The sequence below is a fragment of the Mercurialis annua genome, linkage group LG7 (genome assembly GCF_937616625.2).
Source record: "Mercurialis annua linkage group LG7, ddMerAnnu1.2, whole genome shotgun sequence".
In the NCBI taxonomy this organism is placed as follows: domain Eukaryota; kingdom Viridiplantae; phylum Streptophyta; class Magnoliopsida; order Malpighiales; family Euphorbiaceae; genus Mercurialis; species Mercurialis annua.
The window spans coordinates 36,474,244-36,492,879 of record NC_065576.1 but is presented as its reverse complement, the minus strand read 5'-3'; the positions used below and the strand labels follow the sequence as shown (position 1 = coordinate 36,492,879).

The 18,636-nt window shown below is 36.0% G+C and overlaps 2 protein-coding genes across 2 annotated transcripts; both read right to left on the bottom strand.

The window, feature by feature from the left end:
• Positions 1 to 412: 412 nt before the first annotated feature.
• Positions 413 to 5,683, bottom strand: LOC126655535 (nuclear transport factor 2). Its single transcript, XM_050349757.2, has 10 exons — positions 5,484 to 5,683; positions 5,224 to 5,301; positions 4,980 to 5,117; positions 4,233 to 4,503; positions 3,911 to 4,155; positions 3,556 to 3,730; positions 3,311 to 3,432; positions 3,171 to 3,230; positions 1,314 to 1,377; positions 413 to 990 (listed from the first exon to the last, which is right to left on the bottom strand). Exons 2-10 carry the CDS (start codon positions 5,287 to 5,289, stop codon positions 695 to 697), a joined length of 1,437 nt encoding a protein of 478 aa, XP_050205714.1. The 5' UTR covers positions 5,290 to 5,301; positions 5,484 to 5,683; the 3' UTR covers positions 413 to 694.
• Positions 5,684 to 7,788: 2,105 nt separating this feature from the next.
• Positions 7,789 to 10,070, bottom strand: LOC126654941 (uncharacterized). Its single transcript, XM_050348944.2, has 2 exons — positions 9,257 to 10,070; positions 7,789 to 8,494 (listed from the first exon to the last, which is right to left on the bottom strand). The coding sequence occupies exons 1-2, from the start codon at positions 9,963 to 9,965 to the stop codon at positions 7,971 to 7,973; spliced, it is 1,233 nt and encodes a 410-aa protein (XP_050204901.1). The 5' UTR covers positions 9,966 to 10,070; the 3' UTR covers positions 7,789 to 7,970.
• Between the last annotated feature and the right edge of the window lie 8,566 nt (positions 10,071 to 18,636).

Below are 18,636 nucleotides of genomic sequence, written 5' to 3'. Positions count from 1 at the left end.
TTTTGTAAATGGTATAATTTCCTCTAAAATATAAAGAAAAAAGATTTATGTAAAAATGTAATGAAATATCAAAGATCTCTTTATAACAAATCCAAATTTAAGAATTTTAGTGAAAAAGAAGAAAAATAAAAAAAATATGATTATGAATTGAAGTTTGAGGACTTTGCCGAGAGAAAAAAGAAAGTCGGGATACTGTGGATGAAAATTACCCCATTCAGAGAGACATTACAGGCTTTAAAGTTGCGTTTAAGAATCAAAAAATTAACTACCTAACTAAAATGCTGTTACCACCAACTTATAAATGAGAACTTAGAATTTAACCATCAACAATATCAATATAATGGCAGCAAGCGAATCTTAAAAAAAGAAATCAGAGCCACACTAACGCAGTGTAGGCAGCAGAAAAAAATAATTATCCAAAGCATACGATTAGGAACATAATTAAACTGTAAAAGAGCAAAAACGCCCATATAATATTTTCATAATGAAGATCAGGCTAAAATGAAGGCACAGTCTCTACTCATTATGGAGGAAAATGGGACTGGGGAAGAAAGCCCTTGGCAATAATCTCGGGAACCTTCCTCACCTGTAGAAGTATATTATCTCCTAATGCTAGTAAAACCACTCTGATAAATCACTACACTAATCAACACAAAACTATCTTTAATCACTTTCAAACCATCTTCATACATCTTCAAGCTGTAGCAGATACCTGAGGTGCTGTAACCTTAGCTGCAGCATTAAGACCCAGCCCACCAGCACGGTTTGCACGGCTACCATTGTTCCCCATCTTATCAGGCCTCCTATTATATCCATCACCTCCACGGTTTGAAAACCCACCACGGTTGCCATTCCTATTTCCATACTCTGTCCTGTTACCAAAATCACCCCGCCCATAGGCTCTGCCCCCTCCAAAATTTCCACGTCCTCTCACTCCGTCGTTTCTGTAACCGGCTCCTGATCCAGATGAAAACCGTCCCCTATGATTCCCTGCAGATGAAGAATCATTTCCACAATCAAAAGAAATAAAGGCAGTAAACTAATACTGGTAGACCAGTCTCAAAACTGAGCTATGCGTATTTTCCAGTTTAACGGTCACAAGTTAGTAAGTTACATATCCTTGCTTGACAAAAAAAATGCAGCACGAAGAAAAGAGGATGAGTGGAATGTTGACATTTTTAAGGATTGGGTATTTCACATTTCACACATTATGTCAGATTATTGTAAAAATGACAGCACAATGGATGTGTGGGATAATTTACTCATAATTACTCCTTGTTCTCCTAAAGCTTGAGCAACAAAACCCAACTTACCTCGCGAAGTAGATCTTTTTTCCTCGACAACAACCCGGCATCCATGAATCATAACAGGAGAAGCCTGAAACACAAAACAAATGTGCCTCAAACAACAAATTTAAATACACACAACGTTGAGTGGAAGATCAAGAGAACAAAAAAAATAAAGTACAAAACAAGTTGCAGTTGACCTGCACTTAACTGAATGAGAGAAAGAGAGAAAAACCATCACTCAGATTGTTATTGGGTTAGATACCTACACTCGTTTAACCAAATGGAAACAGGAGAGGGAAAGGGAAGTGATGATTTTCAGCTATTACTGTGGTACAAACTAGAAACCTATGCATTATTTAATCCTTCTCTGCTTCTTATCATCTGAATAACTTGCGATAATATTACTTATGGCCAACAATAAAACCAAAGTCACAGCTAAAAACAGATATAAATCAACTGCAATCACAAACTTAACCATCCCCGTTGACTAAGCTTGTCAGCAAGCCATACACATTTTATGTAGCAGGAGGGAACTTAAAACCCATAATTCTTCTTCCTCCATGATCGCATTAGACGTAACCAAACAAAAAAACTATTAAAATACTTTATCGAGAAGGTCTTATTGAAAATGTCAGGTTAAAACCATAGTTGTTAAAGCGCAAGGCGCACTCAAAGCGCAAAGGGTCTGAAATCGCCTGAGGCGCTAGGCGCAAAAAAAGCGCACGCCTGGGTGAATTTAGGCGCATATACGGAAAAAAAAATATTTATTAAGAGTTACATGCATGTTACTCATCTTCTTTTATTTTATGGTCTCAGATTGAGACATTAGAGGAAAATGACAGAAAGAATAGTTGTTGGAAATGAAAGGGCGAGAGAGAGAGAAGAAAATAAAATAGTATCAACTGAAAAAAGAAAGAGATTTGTCGTATTTGGGAGCTATAGAGAGAATTGGGCCTTTAGAGAGGGTGAATAGGCCCATGAATGGGCATCTTGACCCAAGCAGCAATATTATGGGTAATTTAGTCAACTTAAAAATTATAAAAATCAGCAAACTAGGGTTTGGTAGTCTTTAACATCATTAGCGCCGCATCTTATCAGAATTCTTCTTCTTCTTAATCATTCATTTTTGAATTTTTTCTTTTGATTTAGAAGTTAAAAGCTCGCCTCTCGCCTGAAGCTGATGCGCTTTGCGCCTTAAGCGCGCCCGGAGCGCGCCTGGAGCAAGGTAGTCGCCTGAGGTATTTCTCAGGCGCACCACCCTCGCCTAGCGCTTTTCTAGCGCCTAGGCGCGCCTCAGGCGCGCTTTTAACAACTATGGTTAAAACTATTTCTACATTCCCAATAAATTAGCTATAAATTGTTGAATGTGCCAGCAAAGAAACGATGATCACAATCATGCTAGTTGGCCAACCAGAAAATCAAGACTCAACCAGACACAATATTTAAACGTTCAACATCTACAAACTTGAGTACATCACAATAGGTCTCTCCAACAGGGCCACCACAGAAATAGAATGTGACGAACCTTTTACCATATTTAACATGTAAAACAGATAATAAACCAAGTAGGATAAATTCTCTGACAATGACAAAATGAAAGTTCAATAGTATTAACATATTTATCAATAGAAAATGATATCAGCATTCAACAGATAAACTTGTTCACACCATAATCATAGTCAAAAGTCCATTTAAAGGAAAAGCTGTGTGGATAAATTTGGAGAACTTAGGCCTGCATAAAAAAAAAGTCGTATAATAATTTTCATGTTTTCTGTGCTGATGACACAAACTAATGATATCAATTGATTCAAACGTATTACAAAAGAATCACCTGAAGATAATAATCAAAAATCAAAAAACAGTAGAATTTGTATGGCATACCTCCATAGCACTTTGCACAGCACTTGCCATTTCAAACTCCACAAATCCGAAGCAAAATCCCTGTTTGTTAGGTTGGTTACAAGCATTAGCTGGAGATACAATAATGGTATATTATATTTGTAAGTGAATAAATTTTGCACCTTTTGGCATTTAACTTGAATACCACCAGACCTAATAGGTCCAAACTTCTTAAACTCGTCCTCAAGGAGGGAAGGTGTAGCATCCAAGGGTAGACCTTTCACATAGATGGAAGGACCATACCCTGAAATTAAAAATCTAATAGTTAAATACATGTTTTAGGAGAAAAAATTTCATTCCACGCACAAGCAGCATATCTTACTATAGAGAGTAAATTTACTAGGAAAAGAAAAAATTGAGCAATTACCTTCACTCTCCTGGACATTGCCATTTTCAGAAGCATTTGAGGTGGACACATGCATTTCAGGTGTCACCAAAGGAGGTGCTGCAACAGTGACTTGTTCTTGGCTCTTAGGCACAGATTTTAGAGGAGACGGCGAAGGGCTTGCAAAAGGTGCCGCATTCTCCTTCATAACTTTGACCTAGAATAGAATTGGAAGCAAACTACCAATTAAAATAAACACAATGATATGAAGGAAATATGGGCAATAAGACCAATAAATAAATCCTACTCAATGAGATTTCTGTACATGGAGCAATTAATGCCAATATGAATTTATAAAAGAACGTGCAGTTCAATTTATTGCACAATGGCAACTTACAATGGACGCATATGACTTCTTTGGCACCTCTTCAAGTTTCAAATCAGATTCAGCCACCATTTGTGGATCAACCACCATCTCCAAATCATCTGGAATTTCATCAACAACTTCAGGCACCGGTATTTCCTCTTCTTCAACCAAACCATCCCCTATCTCAGAAGGATCACACACTTCCTCCTCAATGGCTTCCTCAGATAGCACAGCTGTTTGCTCAGAAACTTGATTTTCTTGTACGTACGAAGGGTCTGCATTAAACAAACATCTTCACCATCGAAGACAACAAAGAGATGTATGTTCAAGATGCAAAATGCATTCCCATTACCATAGCCAGGAGGGATTGGAGCTTCAACATTTCCATTATGCTGCTTTGCATCATCGACATATCGGAATACATCATTCAAAACAAAATAGCCTTTGTCTTGAGGCGCCAAGAAGAAACTTTGAGTAAATTTCTGACGCAAATTGTCATCTCTAGTCAAATAACCAGTCACAAGGACAAGCACTCCTCCATTATATGATTCTTGTGAATCAATTGAACTGATTTCAGCTCTAAATTCCCCATAACCAAGTGAAAGTATCTTCTCATTTATGGCCTGTCTTGTAAGAGAAAAAAGTCAGCATAGGTAGCACTACCGCATACTCAAATGAATCATGTTTAATCTCCACAGTCCTCATTTTGAAAACATCTTGAACATTTCTACAAGAATTCTTATATCCAAGTGAAACATTGATATAATAGAAATTGCACTCAACCGCCAAATTCACAAACATCCACAACATAATCCCTGATGTTAAGTCTAGTTGCTGCAACAAATGGTCTTTGAATGTTCAATATCATGAGAAAATCATATAGTTTGCTAGCAACCAATATAATTAAATCCGCAGAACATACTTATAAATCCATGGAAACGGGAACAGTTTTTAAAAGGAAACATAAAAGAATCATAAGCACTTTATTTTTACATATCAGTCCTCTAAGGGAAACAGTTTCAAAAGCCAAAAAAGACATACAATTATGCATTCACAAACACCTAACACTTGGCATGCAGGTAAGCAAAGGAAAACTCACATGCATAGTTGTTGTGGTAGTGATGACGCCACTCTCATCAGGACGGCCAAGCTTGCTTACATCCTGGTAGAATCGGTGAACAAGCTCGGGCGACTGATGCATAATGAGGTAGTATTGCTGAGCAAATGCATTACCAACCTGCAATCCACCACATTAAAAAAAACGGTTAAACAAAAATCACCAGAAGCAAACAGATATGCAACAAAACAATATCAAAAAAAAAATAAAAAAAATTATAACATACAACTTCAGCAGGAACTTCAGCGGCAGCTAAGGTAGACTGATCTTGTGCTGGAGCTGGTGTCGCCATCACTTATGAAATCTTAAAAAAAAACAAACCATAAACCCTAATCAATTGATTAGACACTACAAATCACCTTAATAACAATCAAAAACCCTAATCACTGATCAAAAAGAGTTTTAGCTCATAATCTTTAAATTTCAACTCAAAATTTAAAGCGTGAGGCGATCATTATGAAATAGATTAAAAAAACAGAGTAAAACCTGAGCTTAGGTTTTGGATCGGAGGCGACGGAGAAGAGGAAACAGAATGAGGTGAGAGAAAGAAGGTGAAAGTTTAGTGCAAGTTTATTTTTAGCGGCAGCGTCGTCTTTCTCTCACCTCCGTCGTCTTTGCAAATGGCGGTTGCTAGGGTTTTTCTTCAGAGGCGCGAGAATGGAAAAAAGGGGCTGGAGACAAGGAATAAGGAGGGTTTTATAAAAGTGACCTATACGTGTATGAATAATTTGGTACTACCTGCTCCTCATGATTACAAGTTTTAATCCAATTTTTTCCTTAATATGTTTGTTTAGAGGAGAATTGAAGAATCATTAGGAATTGGTGATGTTGAAAGAGACATATAAATTGGTTTAAGGGTTAAATTAAACTAAAATCATGAGATGTGTTTCATATTTTATTATTTTAAATTCAATTCAGATTCAATCTTTGATTAAAAAACAATTTCTAAATTTAAAATATTTCTACTTTTTTACAATTTAATCTCTAATAAGAACTCGGTGTTGTCTGAATATGTTTTATCTACTTTTTATTTTTATATTAAAATATTTATATCAGCGATGATTGATTAATAATTTAATAAAGGGTTCAAATTTAAAAAAAAATATTTCAAATTAAAAATAAAATATTTACAATATATTACAAAAATACGATATATTTTGTAAGTTGATTTGATTACTTAGCAAATTTCTTATAATAAACAATCATGGTATTACTAATTTACCAATGAGTGATAATTCAAATGATATATGCGCTAAAACATTATTAAATTCGTTGAATTAATTTCTTCCACAAACGTTGAGAACTCTTCATCCCTAGCTAATCGATGGAACATTACAAAAATTTTACATAGTTAAAGAAAGGAAAGCAACACAAAAAGCCCTATAAAAGAAGTAACATTATTATTTACCGTTCTCTGGATATAGTTCATTTATTACTCGCTTAAAATACCATAGCTACCCTTACTGACTTAAGCATCGGAGCGAATTCTGAGCCCAAAGTTCAAGTTCTCCTATCTTACTTCTCTCTTTTGCAGGCTACTTTAATCTGCCCTAAACCAATTGAAGATCAATCTCAATTGCCGTATTTCCTGATCCATCATTTGGTACCATTTGTGGAAACGATTGTATCTATAAATCAATTTTAGTGACTAGATCTCAGAATGACGTAAACGACAAAAAATTATCACCAACCACATTCAAAGAAAGCCCTCCCTTACCACGAGTAACTAGAGAAACACCTCCGCCTCTGCCCATCGTAAAGGAAACCTACATACCACCAGCCCCATATACGCCACTCCACCAGCCACCAGTGGCCCAATCAGCGGTGTCATTTCAAGAATATGAGATGTGGAACCAGAGTGTAAGAGAAAGCTCTAGGTTGACATTCCAAAAAACGGTTAACCAAAGAGTGGATGACGCTCTGAGGCGGTTCCGTAAGGACATAGCTGTGAGCGGAGCGGGGTTCGGGAGAATTGGAGTACCTATTCTTTTATTCATTTAGTCAGAAGAAAAATCAAATTCAAAGCGTGCTGAAGATTTAGTTTTTATCATAACAATCTTCGTGTTTTGTCAAGAAATTCTGTTTAGTATCTTGATGAGCAAACAAAAATGTGGGATGTTTTTTTTTTTTGCCAAAGATACGACAAAATGTGGGATGTTGATGGCGATGAATTTAGAAGTATGGAAGATATCAGTATCCTTCAATTCGCTAATCTCTCCTCAGATGAGCCGAAATTAGAAGGAGAATTATTTAATGGCGATCCAAATTACAATAATAGAGAGAAGGGAAATAGCAATGATATGTTGAAGAAATATACTTTAGCTACATCTATTTTTTTGGTAGAATTGCTAGATCTAATTTTCAAATTTGATGTTACATTTAATTATTAATTATTGGAATATTTTATGAGAACAATTTTTTTATATGAGTATACAAGTAATATTTTAATATTTAAATGATGTATTATTTGTAAGAAAATTCATAAAGATATTCATTATAAAATTAATTTTCTTATAATTCCCTTTATATAAATATAGTTATATATAAATATATGAAAAATTATTAATTGTATAAATATCCCTATATTTTTAATAATTACGATTTTCTTCACATTTCGTGTCCTTCATATTTTAAAATTGCTGTTTTCCGTGTACGTTTCCAGTTTCCATTTCCGTGCTACCTAGGTCAGAATTGACACCAGAAGAACACGAAATCAAAGTTCATTGAATGTTACAAAAAGAACACGAAATCAAATAGAACTTATGCTTGAACTTGACTGGAGATAAGAACATAAAATCAAAATTGTAAAGTGCTTCATCTAAGTATCAAATATCCACTGTCTGTTAATGTAGTTAGAGAAGTTTCAACTGAAAATTAAGTAAAAGATCCGAGTCCCTTCCCACCATTTTGCAGGAGAAGTTCTTGCAAGTCAAAATGTATATATACACTCATCAATTTTTCTAAATGAGTTTGTCAAAAAGCCGAAGGAATTACAGTAATATGCTTCAGAGGATGTGAAACATCTGTGCCTCCAGCATGCTGCACGAACTCAGCCGGTGAGAATGAGCTTCCATGGCAAACACAAATGATGCTCACTTCTGATTTTGTATATCTATACAAAAACCCGTTTACAGTTTTCCCATTCGGACCATTTCCGGTTGTTGAAACGCATGGCATAAATGGCAATGGAGGCGCGGCATGATTCTGCGGTTGAGGCTCGGGAGGCTTACCCATGTCTCCCTTACTTTCCATGAGAGGGGTGGAGGTTGTTTGATTTTCAGATTCTATTACTGATTTAGCTTCTTCTTTCGGTTCAGCTGGGGACGACCGATCGTTACAGGACGAAATTGTTTTTTCGGACGGGCCAGAGTTTGTGAGATGAGATGTAGCACTGTGATCAGAGGGAGGCTTGGTGTCATTTTCTATCAAAATATTCTGTGGAGATAGTTGTGGTATAGAGGGACTTGAACGGCTTCTGGTGTCACTGCTGCCACCACCTGGAACAAGATACAAATATTGATCAAGAATTGCATGGAGAGGCTCATGAGTTGAATAGCAGATGTAATTATATCAAAGTGGTACATTTACATTTCACGCGAAATTGATACTTGGACAAATTCAGGCAAACTAATAACCATCATTCAGATTGGTAGAGACTGTACGATCAAAAACCAGATCAGCACAATAGTCCCAAGTCTGGCGGCATAGCGATTTAGGGAAGTGATAATGATAACTCTAGGGGTTAGAAAAATTGTGGTTATGAACTATATATGCACATTTAACAAAACAGTTTCCGATATTTTATTTGTAATATGTTGGTAATTCAACTAATTTTTTCTAAAAACAAGATGTTATTCGCTCATTTTAGATCGATTTTTCTTATGTGGTTGCCAGTTTTTTAACGGCTAAAATGAGCAGGTAACTTTCCAACGTTGGCTAAATTCGATCTAAAATGAGCACTTTTCTTTCAGGCATCCGCTACAACTTCAATTTATTTTCAAATAGTCCAACTGAATAGTTAGATAACACAGAAAAAAAGGATTTATTCCCAATTGTAGCTAACTAGAGTGTCATTTTCAACTGATTTGCTCGTTAGATTAAATTACATTGTATTTAACATTTAAATCAAAAGAGAACCAATATGCATGTATGAAACTTTGTATGTCCTAAACCTGCTTCGATTACCAATATTATAGCTAAAAATCATCAAACAAGCAAATTTGTCGAAAAGAAAAGAAGACACAATAAAGATATGGTACCTTCGTTAGAAGAGCTTCTATGATCCGAACCCGTAGAATACCCACAAAATGGAGATCTATTAGACCCACCTTTAGTACTATCTCCTCCATCAACGCTGCCACCATTACCATTCTGCTCCGAATCATACCCATTATAACCCGGAATAACCGACCCAGCCTGAAACGGTACAAACCCATAGCCAACCACCGGAACCACATTCCCATCCTCCCCACGTGGTGTTAACCAACAAGGTACAACATTTACATTTCCATTCCCACATGGATACACAAACCCATCCGCAGCAGGCAACCCGTACTGCAACGGTATAACAGAGCCCACGGTGCCGTTTTGCTCGACGCTCAAATTCGTCTTCATTTTCTTGCATTCCCGCTCGTCTGAGCTGAAATGATTATCCTTGCCCATTAACCACATCCCATTATCGTTAACGTTAATATTTTGACCACTGCTTCGGATTTTCTTTAGCTGCTGCTTTTCTTCTCTTTTTTTCTTCACTTCTCGTCTCCTCAACGCATGCATCTCCTTCTTTGTCATTTCTTCCATTAAAAAACTTGACCTTACGCAACTTCCATTCTGTTTGGTAGATGTTTCATCACAAACGCTGTCGTTTTTCCTTCTGTAACTCCCTCCTATGGATAATCCTAGCTCTAGCTCTACCTCCCTCTCCTCTTCTTTTTCCGCCATTGCACTACAAATAAAATTCAACAGCATGAACACGAAGCTCTGCGTTTTCTTTTTCCTGTTCAGAATTTTCAGGTTTCATTATTATACGTGAAAAAGAAACGAGGGCAGAGACGCCACGTGTAAGAGCAGGAGAAGAGGAGAGAGTCGGTTAATGACACGTAACAGATATTTAACAGCGTTAAGTAAGGTTACACCACTAATTCCTAATTAATCGCCAATTAAAAGTTGTCCTTTTTCGTTTTAGCGGGAAACCAGTTTTTCATTTTTGTTAATAACAATGTTTCTACGGTTCACGTACAATGCTGCCACGTGGAGAACCTTCAAGAAAAGCAGACTATTCGACACGTGTTCGGCTCCCTTTCCTGTCTGACACCCTGGCAGTACTAAACGACACGTGTTTGGAAGATCTTGAGGTCCCTTAAAATCTCCACCGTCGTTTTCAGACAAGTTTAGCCTTTACGTTGTAAATTAGCCTGACGGTTTTAGGACACGTGTCCATAAGTTGTGTAAGATACTGGAGAAGCGTTGAGTTGACACGTGGAATGCATAGGTTAGCGTAAAGGTGAGCAAGTTGGGTTGCAGCCTTATTGGATGATGGAGACGTATCGCTGTAATTCTGTGAGTGTCACGCGCTGGAACGTTATTGGATAAAGTAATTGCTGGTATTTTGAGATAAAGTGGCAGTTGGACGCGTCACGCGTGGTACGTTTAAAGGATAAGGAGGGGTGAAGAGATATGTGGCGACATGTAAGGTAAGAAAAAGCCGGACACATAATGCACCTTTGCTCTTTTCGTTGAGAAAAATTATAATTTAATGCATTATTTAAACTCCAAAAATTATTTGATAAATTTATTTTACTCTATTGTCTGTTGAGTAATCCTATTATATTATAATACGTTGTTAAAATGATGACATTATTATAATATTATTATTTAAACGTATAAAAATATAACAAACAAACTTACAATAATAATACTCCCCCCGTCCCGTTTAAGAAGGAACAAATGAATTTTGCATAAAAATTAATAAAATAAGATAATATTTTATTTTGTCATGTCTACCCCTATTTATTAGTGTAGTTACTCCTAATAATAGTATAGATTTATTGTAAATTGAGTTGCATTTAATACATATTGAAATAACTAAAGGGATAAAAGTGGAATTTCGATATAAATTGGCACAGAAAACACGATATGACCTTCTTAGATGGGACAAATAAAAATAGGATATGCCACTTCTTAAACGGGACGGAGGGAGTAACATATTAATAACGTGTTATTATGTGGCTTAGTTTACGGATAATATGATAGACTAAATTTATGTGATAATTTTTTTTCAACTTGGAACAGAAGATCACTACACCCTTCTATCTGGCACAATAGTAAAATTGTTTTTTTGAATAAGGTGGTTAAATAAATTCAAAATTTGCATTTTTATGTCAATTTCACCTTTGTGACTAAAAAATAAAGTAAAACTTTAAATTTTATTTAATTAGTTTCAATTAATCTAATTAATATTTTAAATTAACATTTTAATTAATTCAATTAACTTAATTAACTAAGCTAATTAAATGTAATTAATCTAATTTGAACCTAATTGCTCGCCAAAGAAATGAAGGCCACATGGAGGAGCATATGAAAAGGGTAATAATCTTACCTCCGCCTACTCTCTTCTGCGTATATTTATTAAACTTATGACTATTCAACTGGCTTCAACATCGGAGTGAACTCATGGCCCAAAACCCAAAGTTTTCCTTTAGTTATTTTCGATACCTATTTTTCACATGTAGTCTGCTCATTCCGATACTGTAGCCAGATCCATCAGAAACAATCTCAAACCATCTCTCTGGATTCATCATTTGGCGCCGTCTGTGGGAACACGTTTTCGATAAAAAAACTAGTGGTTGGATCCCAAAATGACGGAAACTAACAAAAATCCACTAAACCCCAATAACCCAAGGAAAAGCCTCACTAACTTAGGACGTTCGAGAAACGCTTACACACTGGTAGCCCCACCACAAACGGCAAGCGTGTCCTCGATTTTCTAGGTTTCTTCTTTCACCTTCATTATTTTTGGCAGCATTTTGCCTAGCTTCTTGGCCTCTTCCTTCTTCTTCAATTCCATTCGCGTTTTCTCAAACCTCTGGTTTTTTCCTTTTGAATTCCTTCATTCCGTTTCTACCTGCTTGTCACGACTCAAAATATTGAGCCGCAACCGGCGCTAGGGAACGGGAGTGGTAGCTCCGGAACCCGTAGCAAGCCTTAAATCACTATTAATTTTTCGCAAATAATAAAAAAATAACATAAAGCAACAGAAGCAAGTATACATAACATGTATACACAAACATTTACACCAACTGTTCAAAAACCTCGCGGGCTCTAGTTACCATACCCTGTACGAACTGGCCTCGCGGTACTATATCCATCAGTTAGTGTATCCAACATATCACCGGCATCTGGTGCCGTGCACAACATATAAAACACGTAGCCTACAAAAACATATAAACAGGACAGCAAGTAATATGTACAATCAAAATGTACTGCTGCCTAGGCTACGACTCTGTCACACGGGATCACTACTGCAGCATTCACAGAAGTCAGATACTAAACATACACAGCTGACTTCTCGACTTCAAAATTGGCCTCTAACTAGGTCCACATACTAAGTACCTGAAAGACATCAAAGGTGAGGGGTCAGTATTTGGGAAAATACTAAGTGAGTTTGCATTTACTAACGGTATTATTATAGAAATATAGCATCGCATTTTAAATCAACATTAATACAAAAATACATATGAACAAGTACTCGATCCTTTCGAAACTAAAATCCTGAAACATAACGTAACTCACTATTATTCAAATCATACTGATTCCAATAGTCTGACCCGGGAGCGTTCACGTTCAACCACGTCAGTCAGAACATATCTCTTAATCCCAAAGTGGCACTAGATACGGGGCTCAGGTTACTCTAACCGAGTTCACTCTCGTGGGGCTCAGGTTATTTTAACCGAGTTCACTCTCGTATCAAATTCATATTTTAACTTTCATAATCATATCATCCATGCATATCAAATCGTACCTCATAGTCAGACACGCTAGACTGATACATTACTGGTGATCACACAGCCTATTGACACCCAATAGGTAGCTAGTTTCGTTGGATCGTATACTAGGTTCTTGTACGTAAAAACTTATTCAAAACATATAACATATCAATAATTCAAATATATATAGTGTGATGCATAACAACAGCATATAGATAGTAATACCAAAATAGTATCAATTGATAATACACAAAAGTAAAATGCAACTCACAGTGACCGCAATCCAATCACAAATATGGTCGATGTGGTGGTATGCTCGTACTTATCCACTTCTGCTGACCCCACTGCTCGCTGACGTGTCTGATAAAACGTCTAATAGTTAGACGTAGATTTCATGTTTATATGTATAATATTTTTAAGTTCTAAGTTTAAGTTGATTAGATTCCACTTCTAGTTTGCTTAAAAACTCGATGATCCTTAGTCGTACTTACGACTTATCGAGTACTACTCCTCATACTTGGGAATTAAATAACTTTCTTAACCGAATTCTTACTTATCATATTAGCATTCACTTCTACAATGTTTACATCCATTTCAGGACATTTGATTGAGTTTCACACTCAAATCAAGCTATCAGAAGCTCATTTTCGCTCCCGGAAGTCCCCCAGAGATCGGCGTCGAAGTGGGGCACGTCGTGCCAGCTTGGCACATCGTGCCCTTCATTTTTCATAAAGGGCACGACGTGCCCTTCACTGGTGCACGTCGTGCACCCCTGTGGTGCACGTCGTGTACCCCTGTGGCGCACGTCGCGCACCAGCACGACGTGCTGAAGTGCAGCACGTCGTGCACCGACTTGTGCAGCGTTTTTCCGGCGTCTCTGGACCATTTTCGGGGCTCCAAAACATCCTAAACTCACACCAATAAATACCCAATTCATTTAAACACTTATGCTATCATTTTACAACCCAAAAACCTCAAAAATAACTCGATTCCTAACCGTACGATTCGAACGTAATTTTCTATACGAAACAGTCCACTATCCTTCGAATTTAACATCAAATCATGAAGTATTTCCTTGAAAAAGAGGTTAGGATTGATAGAGCTTTCAATTCCGAAGAGTTTGCCGCGAAAATCGCTCGAAACGGACGCCGAACGGCGAGCGAACGACGGTATTGATCGATGGAAGTACGAAGCTTCTGGATTCTCTTCTCCTTTCTCTGATCTTTATTTCTTTCATATCCAAACCTTTATATATCAAGGTAAAAAGGCCTCCTTGATCCTTGTTTTATTCTTTTGTTATTAACTATCCTTTTAACTTTTCTTTTGTTCAATTTAGTCCATAACTAAATTGATTAATCCTTTAACAAATTTTCATACGTATTATTTATATCCAATATACAATACGAATTCCAATATTAATATTTTCCCGTCAAAACTTATAAATTTTCATTTCCGACACAAAGTGGCTAAATTACCACTTTGGTCCATGTACTCTATTTTGGGCTTTTCTTGCCATTTTTCCTTTTAATTCCAATTCTAATTTTAGAATTGAAATATGATATTAATTTCTCCGCAATAATCTTTTCTAATACCGACCTACTAAAACTTATTTATCTTAGTCTTATCGGAAATCTTTCTGATTTCGCCATTCTGGCGAATCCAGACTGGACACGTGGTCCAATTAGCTAATTAAACATTTTGGGGTATTACATTCTTCCCCCCTTATAAAAATTCGTCCTCGAATTTTCATAAAGCTTGTTGGGACCTTATGATTGTTCTTCTTCTTTCCTTGTCGTCCATTAATACATGTTAGTCGTTTTCTTTTGTCTCTTCTGTTGTTTTTCCAAAATTGTGTGGCTTAAGACGTACCATTGGTAACATAATTCTGACGTCATCTATAACTGGTTGTGATCCTCCTTCTGATCATTATTAGCGTCAATTAATCCTCTCTTAATACTCTCCAAATCTATTATTTCATTCTTAGTCATCATTGGGTCGCTACCCGTCTCTTTTATACGTGAATAGTCACGATGTGTCGACTCTATCCTTAATGACATACTTACTTTATTCATACTTCTATGAGTATTTTCCTTTGTAGTCACAATCTACGGCTTTTAATCTTTACTATCTTCTGACGTTATCACCTTTCTTCCTTAACTGGTTATCGACGTTTCTTACTTCTCTCTACTGTCATCTGACATCTCATTCCTTATTAGCTAATCTTTTTCAACTTGTACCTTGTTTATCACACATGTTGTTTCTTAACGTAGTTGGGTCTGATACATCTTTTACTATCTTCAATTTATCCTTTCTTTGCTTGTTTAAGCAATCGTGAATTTCACGTTGCTCTGTTGGTCGTGATCCTTCATCCTTTACCATTGTCTTAAACATTGCATTTCACGTTACCTTTGATTATATAGCTTATACAGTTGTCCTTGTTTACTAGTACTATTCGTATTCTTATCATCTTCACTACTTTCTAGTTTCTCCTTTGAGGTTCGCCTCGAATTTCTTATTGACTTTTCCGTTTACGATGTTCTTCCTTTACATCACCTTAATCTCTGACTGATTCAACAGACCTTTAATATTTTATATACTTTTGTAATCAAATTTCTTATTGACTTATCAGTCAAAGCTGTCTTTCTTTTACGTCACAATTCCTTATTCATGATAACCTCATAAGAATCTCACACGCTTCTTAAATATTTAATTTTCTTAAAAATTCATCTTAGTGACCAATTTTCACTTATTCATCCTTACCTTTAATTCTTAACGGATTCAGTAGATCCTTAATAATTTATTTACTTCCTTTATCGTCATTCCTTCTTACTGTATAAACAACTTTCTCTTTCGTCTCACATTTCTGTTTCTTACTTTCAAATAAGTTTACGACTTTATTCTTACTTTTCAAGGTGTCGTCTTAGTACTAGTCATGATCATTTCTTAGTTTGTCCTTATTTTGTCTTTCATCTTCTTCTTGAAGTGTTCTCGATCACTCTTAGCATTTAGATCATACTTGACTTTGCAACTTCCAAAATTAGGGAATAGTTTCGATTTTTGTTGTCCTACACTCCTTATGCTTCTTTAGCACTTATAACATGGTTCTAATTGTCTTAAATACCTTGATCTCTTTATACTAATACCACCTCTCGTTCTTTGACATTGTGGCTTCTTAGATACAGTTCACTCCTATCTGTCCAATAGCAATGAAGTATCATCTTATCCTTTACTTACTGTATTCGCTACGTCTTTCCTTCGTTTATAATAGCTCAATTATTGCTATTCTATTCTGATAATCCTTCTGACGTATCTTTATAACTTTCCACTTCTCTATTCATCTTACTAATCTTAAGGGTATATGAGTTTCCTTATTATATTTTCTTTCATATCATCCACAGTTTTTATATTCACTGACACGTATGCCTATACGTGTGCCTTTCTCCTTGTACTAGAATTTTACAACTTAACTTTTCTCCTTTCTGTTAACGCAATCTATAGCTCTTAATGTTGATATTAGTGACTTCACTTAATATCAGTCATATAGCATCATTATCTCTCTTGATCTATCAAATTCCTAACTTTCATATCTTGCAAAATCGTCTGCTTCATCATTTCGTATCCTTTCTCTTTCTACTTATGTATCTTCGAACACTGATATTGATAAAGTTATATCCTTTAAATATCACTTCATGTTCATCATTTATAGCATCATCTTCTCGTCCTTTATACTTTCAATTTCTTTTCTCTATTGTGTTCCTTATTCGCTATGCTACTTATTTCACCATAAGAATAATCATTATATTCTTCGTCCTTACGTACTCGTACGTTTCTTTCATCTAACATGACTTTCTGTTATTTCATCCTTTATTCCATCACAAGGATAAATATTGTATCCTTAAATATTGTTAGCGCATCGCATCTTAACTGCGTATGCTCTCTGGCGATAACTCTTTATTCACATTCTCCTTTAGCTTTACTAGCTTTGTTGCAATTAATCGTTAACATGGCTTTGTTCTATTATTGGAGTTTCTTTTACAATTTTATTCTTATTTATTAAGAATCTTTTATTTTTCGTCGCAGAGCTTTACATCTAAGTTTACTTACTAAACAAAAGATTTCAAAACATCCTTTGGCTGGCCAGCTCTTTTAAATCACTTTTCATAAATCGTTTGAAATCATTAGTACAATTGTAGCTCAGAGTGATGACACCTCTCATCACCAAAGAGTTGCTCAAAATTGCACTTTCTTTATCATTGTAAAGATATGATGCATGATCTATATTTTGAAAATCATTTTCTTATGCATTCCTATCATGATTATGCAATATCGTATGCGATGTCTGAGCACAGTTGTACCTTAAAAAATCATAAAAACTTCAAAATTTTCATAAAATCATAAGTTTACTCCAGATTGTACACTCTGCGACTATCGATGACTTTCTTTATACTTATTGGGTATATTTTAAATTTTTGTATTGCTGTCACTTTTTGTCACTTTTCTGACTATTCTTCTGTCACATCACTTCTTTCTCCATACCTCAAATAACTCAATCCAATTCAAAATTTTCTACTGCTGTAATCATCACATTCACTTCTTCAACATTCTGTATCATGTCATATGTAGACGCAGGTATCGATGTTTTACATCAATTCCCGGTTGGTAATCCATCTCTTTCTTCACAACTTCTAAAACGTAATATAGGAATTACGTTTATAATAATATATATATTAGGTGGTGTTTATTATATTACTGCTTTTGTAAATTATGTTTATATATTCTTTTATTGGTCGCGTGTTTATTAATATCGCTTCCTATAGGTTCTCACTTTTTGAGGTATTATCCAATAGGTACATTCTACTCGTCATGCTCTATTATGCATGCAGTAAACATATACACAACAATGCAACATATAAACACAAATACTCAAAGCATATTAATCATTTATACCTAAGGGTGGCTGATGGGGAACGCTAGGTTTCCTAATAACTATTCCAGTGTGTCGACCCTTAACTCTTCTACTGGAGTTGCTTCCACCTCTATGCACAGAGTGGGGGTTAGTCCTAATACCAGAGGATCGACTAGTATAATCTGGATAGAACGCACGTCTGAAAAAGTAGGGTCGAACATAATTGTCATCCCACTCGCGGTCAACCTCGATCTTACGGGCCATCACAGTGAGCGTCCCAAAGTGCTCGTGAACATACTCATATAGCTCATCAAATTCGAGTCCCAAACCCCTAATTTATCTACGGTTAATCGTCCTATTATCTTCATTAAGGTCTGGAACTCTTTCGTCCATGCGAAGAAAGTCAGAGGAATACAGTCCCACTGGTAGTATTCCTCTAGAAAAGGAGCGCATTTGCCTCCTAACCTGATTCAAAACCACTTGTGCCTGGCCATTTACTAGCCCTCCATCTTTTCTCAAATTGCGGTACCTCCGCACATTGGACCAGAAATGTTCACTTCGGTACTCCTCAACGTCTGACTCGTCTAACAATTCTTCTTCTTCTAAGTCCTCCTCTGGATCCTCCTTAGGATTCTCCTCACTTTCTTCACTGTACTCCATTTCAATCAAGTGAGTTCTACCTCTAACCCTTGAAGAACTACCAATTTCTAATACTGACATGAAACCATTCTGATATATCTCAGATGAT

What these genes read in the sequence shown, in the direction of transcription:
- LOC126655535 (XM_050349757.2), bottom strand. Translation starts at nt 5,289, where the DNA reads ATGGCGACACCAGCTCCAGCACAAGATCAGTCTACCTTAGCTGCCGCT. An exon ending in CAATGTCCAGGAGAGTGAAG is followed by an intron (nt 3,433 to 3,555) that starts GTAATTGCTCAA and finishes TTTTAATTTCAG; the next exon opens with GGTATGGTCCTTCCATCTAT. An exon ending in TTCAAGTTAAATGCCAAAAG is followed by an intron (nt 3,231 to 3,310) that starts GTGCAAAATTTA and finishes CCTAACAAACAG; the next exon opens with GGATTTTGCTTCGGATTTGT.
- LOC126654941 (XM_050348944.2), bottom strand. Translation starts at nt 9,965, where the DNA reads ATGCTGTTGAATTTTATTTGTAGTGCAATGGCGGAAAAAGAAGAGGAG. An exon ending in TAGAAGCTCTTCTAACGAAG is followed by an intron (nt 8,495 to 9,256) that starts GTACCATATCTT and finishes ATCTTGTTCCAG; the next exon opens with GTGGTGGCAGCAGTGACACC.